This window comes from Rhinatrema bivittatum, chromosome 1 (assembly GCF_901001135.1).
Source record: "Rhinatrema bivittatum chromosome 1, aRhiBiv1.1, whole genome shotgun sequence".
Lineage (NCBI taxonomy): Eukaryota > Metazoa > Chordata > Amphibia > Gymnophiona > Rhinatrematidae > Rhinatrema > Rhinatrema bivittatum.
The window spans coordinates 707,284,838-707,297,133 of NC_042615.1; the positions used below are offsets into that span (position 1 = coordinate 707,284,838).

Sequence of the window (12,296 nt, forward strand, 5' to 3'; positions counted from 1 at the left end):
GTCCAGCGGGGGTCCGGAATGGCGCCGGCCACTTCTGTCATATGACAGGTCAAAGGTAGCACCGGCGCCATTTCTACAACGCACGGAGGTCCGAGAGTAAAAGATCACACCGGGACCCTTTCTCTGGACCCCAGGTAATTTAAGGCATTTTGGGGGGGTTCGGGAGGGTGGGGGATTTATTTTAAAGGGTCGGGGTGGGTTTTAGGGTTGTTTTAGTGTGCCGGTTTTCCCGCCCTCCCCCTTCCCCTCCCCCTTCCCCTCCCCCTTCCCCTTCCCCTCCCCCCCCCACTGGACCCCAGGTAATTTAAGGCATTTTGGGGGGTTCGGGAAGGTGGGGGATTTATTTTAAAGGGTCGGGGTGGGTTTTAGGGATGTTTTAGTGTGCCGGTTTTCGATTTACACAATTTACACGATTTACACGATACTTAAAAAACCCAAACTGCGACGATCCGATTCCCTCCCCCTCCCAGCCGAAATCAATCGTTAAGATGATCGATCACACGATTCACATCTCTAATAACACAGCCAATGTCTGTTGTCCCAATTTGAACACGTTGCCGTTGGAGTGTGCATTTGCTATTGCAGTGGTTCCCAAACCTATTCTGGGGGATCCCAGCCAGTTGGGTTTTCAAGATATCCTCGCTGGATATGCATGAAATAAATTGCATGCAACGGAGGCAATGCATGCAAATCTATCTCATGCATATTCTTTGTGGATATCCTGAAGTTAGCTTGCTAGATGAATATTTGGATGCTTATCCAGCTAAATTCTAGCCGGCAAATAAGTTCTGGGGGACATAACTGGGAGGAGTTGAGTTAATCAGCTACATTTATTGGCTAACTCTCATATTCAGGGTTAGCTGGCTGTCTTAGTTGGCTAAGTCTGGTCAAGCCAAAGAGCAGTCCTAAAGGTAGCCAGCTTCATTTAACCGGCTAATTTTAAGATAGCCGGCTGAATTGAATACTGTGGCTGCTCTATTGAATATACCTCCAAAGTTAACCAGGTAAGATTATCCAGCTTAACATGCGTTAAGCCCTAACGCACACAATAAGGCTCTATCACATGCAAAAAGGCCCTTATCGCACGCGAAAGGGCCTTTTTGCGGCGGTAACATTAAAATTATGGGGAGGGGAGGAGTCGGGGCGGACTTAGGGAGGAGTTGGCGGCGGCGGCACCGCTGCCGGTGATAATGTTTCGAACATTATCACCGGCAGTAGCGCGGGGAATAGCACCAACTTTTACGGTGGCACTATGCTCGCGACAGACTGCAGCCGGCCGCACCACGGCAGGCGAAATGGCACCACCATCAGCTGCGGGTTATCGCCTGCCCGCCCGCCCCCTCCTTCGCCCTCCCGCCCCCTTTAGCGCAGGCTTCACCATTCCCCTGTAGCGCAGGCTTCACGGAATGAAGAATCCTGGCCTAACTTTGCTATATGGACTGTGTCTGGATATAGACCTCCTTATATTGCAGGGGTGGCCAACTCCGGTCCTTGAGAGCCACAAACAAGCCAGGTTTTCAGGATGACCATAATGAATATGCGTGAGATAGAGTTGCATAAACTGCCTCTATTGTATGCATATCTTATCATATCTATTTCACGCATATTCATTGTGGATATCCTGAAAATTTGTCCTGTTTGTGGACCGGAATTGGATGGATAGGGATGATGGTAAAGGGAGTTGCTTTGCAACTGAGGGATAGGTGGTAAGGTAGCTCTTAATAGCTTAATCAAAGCCTTAGGGCTCAATTTTGTACTGATTAGCTGCTTTGCAGTCATTGCCTCTGGTATTTGCAGTCAGGGAAGGAAGAGATATTGTAACCCTCTCTAACCTCCCTCTTCAGTCCCAGACACTCACACACCTGGTTCGTTCCCTCTAGCTATTTCTTTGCTGAAGTGCCAACATGAATACTGTACCTTGTTTATACTCCACAGGAAGGGTTCCTCTTTGAGATTTCAAGATTCTTTTATCACTGCAGCAAACAGTAGCATGGGAGTGAGCTCTGGTGACATCAGTGGAATCTCAACATTTTAAGAAGTGTTAATATACTGCCTAATTCAATGGAGACTTGTTGTCTGCCTGAAATTCCAGATATTGGACATAACGGGCTATATGCTTTTTGCCTTCTAGGCTACATGGAAGTAGTTCAGATTCCAAGAGGTTCCGTTCATATTGAAGTAAAAGAAGTTGCAATGTCAAAAAACTATATAGGTAAGTTTAAGAGGGGGGCTGTGAGTGGAATGTAAGCATGAACTATGTCCACTATGGTCGAGAAAAGAAAATGCTTCAGATGGGAGAAATATTTCCAATAACGTCATTGACATGCGCAGTAGTTAGCATATTTCTTTTGCTGTCAGAAAGAGCATAGCAAGTTTTGAATCATCACTTTATGGAAGGAGCTTACTGGAATGGAGTGAGGGAGCTGGGAAAAACAATTTTGCATATAAAGAGATACGGACTTATTTTCATGATCAAGGATTCTGAGAAAATTGGAGCAAATGTTAAAGCTAAAATGTACCTTTCTTTCTCTACAACAAGATCTGTTGTTTTATTTTTCATTTTCCTCTCATAAGCATATTTTCACTTTACTTATAGGTCAAATTTCAAAGAAAGATGAGCGTCTGACCTCAACATCTAAAGTTAGGAGGATTTCCTGTTAAACTAAGACACCTGGGGCCAATTTTCAATAAGGTCCATTTTCAGCCATAGTGCGGCTTGGCTAGTTAGCTGGATAAATATATCCTAGTTTTATTAAGAACCTAAATTTAGGTCCCTAACTTTTAGTACCTAATTTATATGAATTTTTAGCTGAAAACTTAGGGACCTAATTTGAAGGCCTAAATTCAGGAGCTCAGCTTTTTTGAATATTTGCCCCCTAGGTTAAGCCAGGCTGCATATACAAATCAGTCTCTACTGCATTGTACAAATCAACTCCTCTTGTTGGTACCTTTCATTGATTCAAATGATAGAAATTCATTAGTCATATCAAATTGGCAGTTAATTCCTCTGTGTATGTAAAACCACCTCCCCAAACCCGCCCTAAGTTGCAAGTGTCCCCTCTTACAGTGGTATCTATATAGCATGTCACAGTGACTTTATACAGAGTCTTTCTCACGCTCTCTCTCTATCTCTCTCTCACTCCCACAATAAATTTAAAATTTGCAGACTATTGCAATAAATAAATATCGCATGTGTTAGAGCCCTAATACATTTTGATGAATGACCCAGATGTTTTGGTATGTATTTCTGATTTAGACTCACCAATGAAAGGCTAGTATGAAAAACTGCATATATTTGTGATGTTCTGGTCTCTTATATACACATGCAGGCTCATTCTTATGCATATGTTCAGGCTTTCTCTCTTTCATACACACCATGCAGGCACTCTCTCTCATGCACATATTCAGGCTGCCTTTCATACATACATGCAGGCACTCTCTCTTTCATACATACATACATGCAGGCTCACTCTCATGCACATATTCAGGCTCTCTCTCTCTCTTTCATACACACATGCAGGCTTAGTCTCATGCACATATTCAGGCTCTCTCTTTCATACACACATGCAGGTTTACTCTCATGCACATATTCAAGCTCTCTCTTTCATACATACATGCTGGTACTTTCTCTCATACACACACACACACACACACATACACACACTTCTCAGACGTCTTCCTTTCTTCTAGAACTTGGCCAAACTCACGCTGCTCATTTACTGCTGGAGAGGGAAGTGGGATTAAGCAACCCTGCAACTGCCAGATGCTTCCTGTTGTTGAACCTGTAGGCCTTTCTTTGTGCCGAGACCTCCTTCGGGCCACACCGACACTTCTCTTGGGCCACGCCACCCTGCCAAGACTTCCCCTGGGCTGCACCGACACTTCCCTCAGGCCGTTACGGGTTGGGCTCCGTCGCAGCACTGCCAACACCTTCCTCGGGCTGCGTCAAGTTCAACTGCAATCACTCAGCAAGAGCTGAGATTACCACATGACCAGGGCAGCCAGTCAACTGGGGGATGCCCAATCCCCTGATAGGCCAGTCCACCCCTGATGGAAGGTATCTTTGAAGAATAGTAATGAAACAAGAGAGTTAGGGCATCCCAACAAAGAGGTTTCAATAAAAGGAAAAGTAGTCCATGTGCCTATAAGGAAAGAATCACCTGAGCTAATGGATTCCAAATTATCCCTATCAACTGAACAGCAGCTTGTTAATAGAAACAAAAAACACACTTTGAAATGTCTGTATGCCAATGCTAGAAGTCTAAGAAGTAAGATGGGAGAGTTAGAGTGTACAGCAGTGAATGATGAGATAAACATATTTGCATCTCAGAGACCTGGTGGAAGGAGGATAACCAATGGGACAGTGTTATATCAGGGTACAATTTGTATCGCAGTGATAGGCAGGATCAGCATGGTGGGGGTGTGGTGCTTTATTTCTGGGAGGGCATAGAGTCTAACAGGATAAAGATCATACAAGAGACTAAATGCACAGTAGAATCTATATGGGTAAGAGTATAGTGATGGGAGTGTTCTACCATTCACCTGGCCAAAATGATGAGCCAGACAATGAAATGCTAAGAGAAATCAGGGAAGCTAACCAATTTGGCAGTTTAGTAATAATGAGAGATTTCAGTTACCCCAATATTGACTGGGTAAATGTAACATCAGGACATGCTAGAGACATAAAGTTCCTGGATGGAATAAATGACTGTTTCATGGAGCAATCGGCTCATGAACCAATGAGAGAGGGAGCTATTTTAGATCTAATTCTTAGTGGAATGCAAGATTTGGTGAGAGAGGTAACGGTGATGGGGCCACTTGGCGATAGTGATCATAACATGATCAAATTTGATCTAATGAATGAAAGGGGGACAATATGTAAATCTACAGCTCTAAAACTTTGATAAAATGAAGAAAATAGAAAAACTGAAAGGTGCAGCTGCAAAGGTTAAAAATGTACAACAGGCATGGACATTGTTTAAAAACACCATCTTAGAAGTGCAGTCCATATGTATTCCATGCATTAAGAAAGGTGGAAGGAAGGCCAAACGATTACCTGCATGGTTTAAAGGTGAGGTAAAAGAAGGTATTTTAGATTAAAAAAAAAGTCCTACAAACATTGGATCCATCTGAAGAAAATAGGAAAAGGCATAAGCATTATCAAGTTAAGTGGAAAACTCTGCTAAGACAGGCTAAGAGAGAATTTGAAATGAAGTTGCCCATAGAGGCAAAAAGTTATGTTAAAAACTTTTAAAAATATATCCGAAGCAGGAAACCTGTGAGGGAGGTTGGACTGTTAGATGATCGAGGGGTTAAAGGGGATCTTAGGGAAAATAAGGCCGTTGCAGAAAGGCTAAATGAATTATTTTTTGTGTGTGTTTACTAATGAGGAAGATATCAGTTCTGGAGATGTTTTTCAAGGGTGATGATTCGGATGAACTGAACCAAATCACGGTAAACTTGGAAAGTGTAGTAGGTCAGATTGACAAATTAAAGAGTAGTAAATCACCTGGACCAGATGGTATGCACTCCAGTGTTCTAAAAAAACTCAAAAATGAAATTTCAGTAAATATTTGTAACCTATCATTAAAATCGACCATTGTACTTGAAGACTGGAGGGTGGTCAATGTAAATAAAATCTTTAAAAAAGACTCCAGGGATGATCTGGAAAACTATAGACCGGTAAGCCTAACGTCAGTGCTGGGAAAATAATGGAAACTATTCTAAAGATCAAACTCACAGAACATATAGAAAGACATAGTTTAATGGGACACAGCAAGCATGGATTTACCCGAGGGAAGTCATGCCTCACAAATCTACTACATTTTTTTGAAGGGGTAGCATTAGTAGCATTAGTAGCATGGTTGGGTACTTGCCAGATACTTGTGACCTGGACTGGCCACTGTTGGAAACAGGATGCTGGGCTTGATTGGTCCTTGGTCTGCCCAGTATGGCAAATTCTTATGTTCTTAAGGTTCATCAGTTAAGAGCCATGGCTACCTCAGTGGCTCACCTAAGAGCCATGTCCATTTAAAACATCTGCAGAGCTGTAATTTGGTCATCTGTGCACACCTACATGTCTCATTACTGCCTAGATACTCTTACCAGAAGTGAAAGTTGCTCTGGGCAAACAGTTTTGTGCAGCCTGTTCACCCTGCAATCCATTCTTCACAAGGAGGGTCTGGGTTGCTTTTTTCAGCAAGTGCTCCACTGCAGCTGTCAACTTGGGACTCTCCACGTGTCATGTCTAATTCAGTCCGGCTTATCAATGGAAAAACGGAGTTTGCTTACCATAAATGGAGTTCTTCATAGACAGCAGGATGAATTAGCCATGCTTAATACTCATCCGCCTCCCTGGAATGTTGACTAACTAGCTAAAGCTAAGCTCTACAATCAACTAAAGGGCTCATGAGGTAATGTGTGCACACAGGATCCCTGGTGCACGCTCTGTAATAAAACTTAACTGAGCTAGAAAGATGGGTCAATTTGGTGCTATTGAATGATGTCACTCACATGTTAAGGCTAATTCATTTTGCTGTCTTTAGAGATCCCCGTTTCTAGAAAGCAGACTTGTTATTTTGAATCCTTTTTGTGGCAAATTATATTTAATGCTGCCTCTTATTTTTAAGTGGTTTAGAATGAATTCATGTACATATTTGTTTATTTTAGCTTTGAAAGCTGAAGGGGATGACTACTATATCAATGGGGCATGGACTATTGACTGGCCAAGAAAGTTTGATGTAGCTGGAACTGCTTTCCATTACAAGAGACCAACAGATGAACCTGAGTCTTTAGAAGCATTGGGCCCCACAACCGAAAATCTTATTGTTATGGTAAAGTAATAAAAGAGATCTTTGTGCACTGGTCAAGTTTAGGTTGTATTTTTGAGTAGTAGCAATGAAACTAGCAGAGAAAGTACCGTATTCTAACAATGGAAGTTATGCTAGTCTCTGCTGGTAATGTTGCTCTTCTGCTGAGTTATATTTAAACCGTTTTCTCTAATCCTAGATTTACATGTGGCAGGTTCTGATCTGGGGTTCACAGCCTTTTCAAAAAGTTTGCTTGTGTACCTCGAAGAAGGGACATTTTTCTCATGCATTCTGCATTGGATTTTACTGGGGATACTTACATTCTCTTGCATGACTTCTAAAAAAAAAAAGTACTTTTGTTTGTAGTTTGCACTGTCAGAAAACTGATCATGTTAATGTTGCCAATCCAATTTCATTTCCTTATGGGATTTTCAGTTATCCCAATTGTTTTTTTATTTTTTTTATTTTACTCCCATCCTAATATAGAATGATCCTTGTTCTGCCACACCAATATCTCATGATAACATTGAGTTATGTTGCCAGCATTGTCATTTTATGCATAACATAGTGTTTGACTGCCAAAGACTGTCTTTCTTGTTGATGTTCTGTTTCAGTAATGTAGCCAGAGACCATAAAATGTGTTCATGTGTCTAGAAAATCTAATAAATAATACATTTCCAGTATGTCCTGATATGTTTAGACCTGATCTCCTGGGAAACAGGACCACAGCATTTGCAGAATGCATTGAGTGATTGGATAAGATCAGTTAAAACAAAGCAGCTAAAGCGGCAATACTAGTAATAGAGAGCGAAATTCTGTAACATCCTGTATACATTAGACAGCAAATATGCACATAAATTACACCAGTTTTCAAAATGAATTGATATGCGGGTAAGTTCACTTTGCAAATTATTCCACCAAAATTACCCACACAAATTTACACCTGCTATTATGCGCACAGAAAGTGTTCAGGAATTTTATGTGCATACTTTTGGAAATGCAAAAGTATGCATGTAAGTGCAAAATCCTTCCCCAGCTCCATTCCCAGGAACAGCTCTCCTCAGTCCCGGTAAAGTTATACATACATATGACATACACTCGTCAGTTTACCCACATGCTGCATGGACTAATTTTATTACACCAAAATACAGGCAAAAGAAGAAAAACAAAAATTGTAAACCAAACACTGAAATTCTGCACTATAAATTCTAAATTGATCAGAACTTGAATGTAAGCCCTCTGAGGCCAGAACCTCAGGAGGGCTCACTAAGCTTTTGTCTTCTGCTGGGGCTATTGAATACTTAATTTACAGAGAAAACCTTTCTGATGCATCAAACTGAGTGATTCCATTAATTCCAGCTTCAAGGGTGTCTGGATTCTCAGACTTTCCTTTTTCCTCCTTGAGACCTGAAAGCTCCCTTGGATTTTTCCTATCCTACACACATGCAGATAAAAGAATCCAGCTTTGGAAGCTTGAAGTCTGGTCCCATAAACATTACAGTTTAGTACTGCGTGCCACAGAGTTGTGCAAGGTTTAATAGAAAGAAAATGTATTATATTAAAGCTGTGATGTTCCTCGTAAGGAAAGTTCTGCAAGGGTTGTGTCATTGTGCTCGTGGGAAGGTCATCCTGAGGGCAAAGTGTTTGACACCTAGAGCTGTTCTGGATATCTGTGAATACAAGAAGCTGGGCCAAGAGACTGCATTTTGGAGCCTGGATAGGTCCAAGTGATGGAAAGGGAATAGTGAGGAGGATTTTCTCCCTTACTAAGGAGACATGAACTGAAATACTATTTTTGCTTGCATCTGGATATTATTTTTCCTTGTTTGACTATGTGGAGCTAAGGACTGTGGCCTTGAATGTTGTGCTTTTTCTCTACTAAACTTATTCTTGTAAACTATTTTATTTTTTTAGAGCACTACCATTGGTGTGGACAGTGAGTTTATTTATCAGGTTGTTTGTGTGTCCTCTATCTGGTTTGGCCCTGCAGGTTATACTGTCCCCAGCCCAATAGACTGTGTGTTTCATCACCTTGGAAAAGCTGGACAATAGCTTCTTAGGGCTGGGAAGGTGACCCTGGAGGAAAAGAGGGTTACAAGAGCATTTCCTTTTCTGAGGGATTTTCTCTCATCAGCCACAGTAAAGCTTTAATCAGTCCAAAGGGGGAATGGGGGAACCTGACTGTTCAGCCCTTAAAGGAGGGTGTGAACTGGTTTCAAGATGTGTGTGGAGTGACCATGGGCTAAGATGGCTGCATACCCAAAGCCAGAATCTGCATCCATCGCAGACCATCCCTCCCTTACCGAGGATTTCAGGAGCCCCACTGTGTCTCCTAACATCTTATAATGGCTTCCAGGCGAAAAGGAGCTGATCTCAGCCAATATTCCTATCTCAAAGGAGGATCGGATAGTGAAGGCCTGCCTGCCACAGAGGGCCTGGTGCAGGCTGGTTCTGGGGACAGAGAGGAGGAAATACCTTCGGGAGAGCCTCCACAGCAGTCCTCTTCTGTCCCAACAAGAGACGAATTTCGCCAATGGTTTATGGACTTGAGAAAGGACATGAAGGCTAATAAACAAGAATTGCTGGAAAGAATGGCAGAGATTAGAGATGAAATGGCGGAGATGGGCCACAGGGTGGATGAGTCTGACATTCGTCTAGAAGCCCATGCTGATCAAATTGAAAAGCTAACCACTCGCTGTGATCAGAGGGACAAAAATGAGAATGATATGCTTCTCAAACTAGAAGACTTGGAAAACTGGAATCGCAGATGTAACCTGCGATTCTGGGGAATCCCCGACACAGAAAACTATGCTGACAGCCACGAGGTCGTCCAATCGCTGTGCAAGTTTTTTCTGGCGCAAGCACGAGATAGTACCCCGGAAGCACAGGAGGTGCCGATTGAACTTGAGAGAGCACATCAAACATTGGGCCCCAGGATCGGAAACCAGCTGCGAGATATCATTGCATGCTTTCTCAGATATCCTATAAAGGAAAAAGTGCAGGCCGCGGCACGAAAACAGCAATCCTGGGACTGGGAGGGGCACTCAGTTGCAGTGTATGCTGATATTTCTCCAGGGACCCTAAAGCGACAACAAGCTTAACAACCTATTACCACCCTACTTCGGAGGGAAAATCTTCGCTATCGGTGGCTCTATCCAGCAGGCATCGCGATCTCCATACGGGGCACCACATCCAAAGCTTTTACCCCGGATGAAGCGTTGGCCATTTTGAACAACGCAGGCACACAGATACAAGTTGCAACTTCGGCAGTGCATCCAGGCAGAACAGAGCCCCCGAGGTGGCAGCGCGTGGAGAAAGGGGGACGAAGATTGCGCCAGAACGCAGAGCCGCCAACCATCACCTCTACAGAAGGACTTGGGTGATCACTGGATGGCCGGGATCAGGCGTAGATCCCTGATAAGTACACGTGATCTCAGAGACTGTTTGTTCTCCTGTTATTCTTTGTTGTTGAGGGCCTGCTAGCTGTTGTTCTCGATAATGGCTTTAAGGTTATAACTTTTCAATGCAGATGGTGTGTAGATTGGGGGGGCTGGGTCTGTGATATGGAAAGCTTTATATGAGGGTATGGGGCGTCTGTTTGACCACCATCTAGCGGTTTCTGACCCCCACTGCAGAAGCAGGAAGGCCATGAAATCATGGCATTCATGTGGGGGGAAGGGGGGGAGGGGGGAAGTGGGAAGGGGTGGGGGAGTAGAATGGATAGGAGGAGATTTTCTTATAACTTTGGGAGGAGGAATAGGCAAGGCATAAGCAAAGCCCTACCAACGAGCTGGTGCACTATAAAGGCCAGGAACGCTAGCGGCTGGGTTGCCAGTTCGCTGGTACAACCTCTTAGCCAAAATATGCAACATGAGATGTCCTCCCCAAGACTCTGGACAATAAAATAGTATTATGGCACTTCATTGTTTTTCCTTAAATGTAAAGGGCCTCAACTCACCCTGGAAACAACAATAAGGCAGGAGGTACAGCAAACCGGGGCCCCCATTATTTGCCTACAAGAGGCTCATTTGAAAAGAAGGTATGATCACCTCCTGGCTTGGCCCGACTATACCTATCATTTTTTCTCAGCCGCTAGCAAACACAGTAAATATGCGGGAGTGTGTATCCTTTTTAAACAGGGCTTTGATTATGTAATACAAAAACATGTGGAAGACTAACAGGGCAGATTCATACTGGTCAATTTTCAATATAAAGGGGAATTAATCACTATACTGAATGTTTATGCACCTAATACCGATCAGAATGGCTTCTATGAGCATATTGACAATCTCCTTGACCAGGAGGGGGAAAGGACGGTAATATTGGTCGGGGATTTCAATTTAACTCTTAACCCTCAACTTGATAATTCTGGAGGGAGTGGGGCGAGCAGTCGCCCTCATAGGAAACGGTTGCAAACCCTGATTCATAAATGGCACTTCTTAGACATCTGGAGGCAGAGGCATCCGCATGCTAGAGATTACACTTACTTCTCTGCACCACACCAATCCTATTCCCATATTGATTATTTCTTGATTGTTCACATGGTGGCTGGGAGGGTGAGGAAGGTGGCTATCAATCCCCATAGTTTTGGAGTTAGACCAAGCAGGAGGAGAGGGAGGTTACCGTCCTTGGAAGCTAAATGATTCCCTACTGGCTGACGGCGATTATTGCAAGGAGTTGCAAGAGCATATAGATTAGGGATGTGAATCGTTTTTTAACGATTAAAATTATCGTCCGATAATTTTAATATCGTCTTAAATCGTTATAGAACACGATACAATAGAAATTCTAACGATTTATCGTTAAAAATCGTTAAATCGTGTTAGTGCGCACTAACGGGAGTTAGTGCGCACTAACTGAAAATGATACAAATTGACACTTTCCGGGTCAGTAAAGGTCAGTTAGGAATGAATATGTGTTCCTATTGGCTGGCTGCCCTCTTATCTATTGATGTTAACCAGGTTCCCACTGAGGTGATGGTTGGGGGGATGGGAAATGAAAACTGTTGGTAGTTGACAAAAAAAGTAATGTGATCAGTCAATATGACTAGAACCTGTGCCCTATTCCTGATACCAGGGGTGTTGTGATCTTCCTGCACTCAGTGCCCTATCCCTGATACCAGTCTGAGACAGCTCCCTCCCTGCATTACTAGTGAGAGGCTGGCTTCACAGACAGGGGGGAGCTGCCTGACCCTCACTCCTGACTTCCCCCATGTCCCAGCTAGTGAATGGTGTGTGGGTGAGGGGGGGGGGGGAGGATGGTGAAGTCTGAGACAGCTCCCTCCCTGCATTACTAGTGAGAGGCTGGCTTCACAGACAGGGGGGAGCTGCCTGACCCTCACTCCTGACTTCCCCCATGTCCCAGCTAGTGAATGGTGTGTGGGTGAGGGGGGGGGGGGGGGGGGGGAGGATGGTGAAGTCTGAGACAGCTCCCTCCCTGCATTACTAGTGAGAGGCTGGCTTCACAGACAGGGGGGAGCTGCCTGAC

At 43.6% G+C, this 12,296-nt stretch overlaps 1 protein-coding gene across 1 annotated transcript in view; it reads left to right on the plus strand.

Annotated features, from left to right (window-relative positions):
- ADAMTS6 (ADAM metallopeptidase with thrombospondin type 1 motif 6) overlaps window positions 1-12,296 on the plus strand; it is an 894,781-nt gene that overhangs the window by 631,115 nt on the left and 251,370 nt on the right. The window contains exons 18-19 of the mRNA XM_029576285.1: window positions 2,132-2,212; window positions 6,670-6,833. Of these exons, the coding sequence (XP_029432145.1) occupies window positions 2,132-2,212; window positions 6,670-6,833 (245 nt within the window). The remainder of the gene's footprint in view (window positions 1-2,131; window positions 2,213-6,669; window positions 6,834-12,296) is intronic.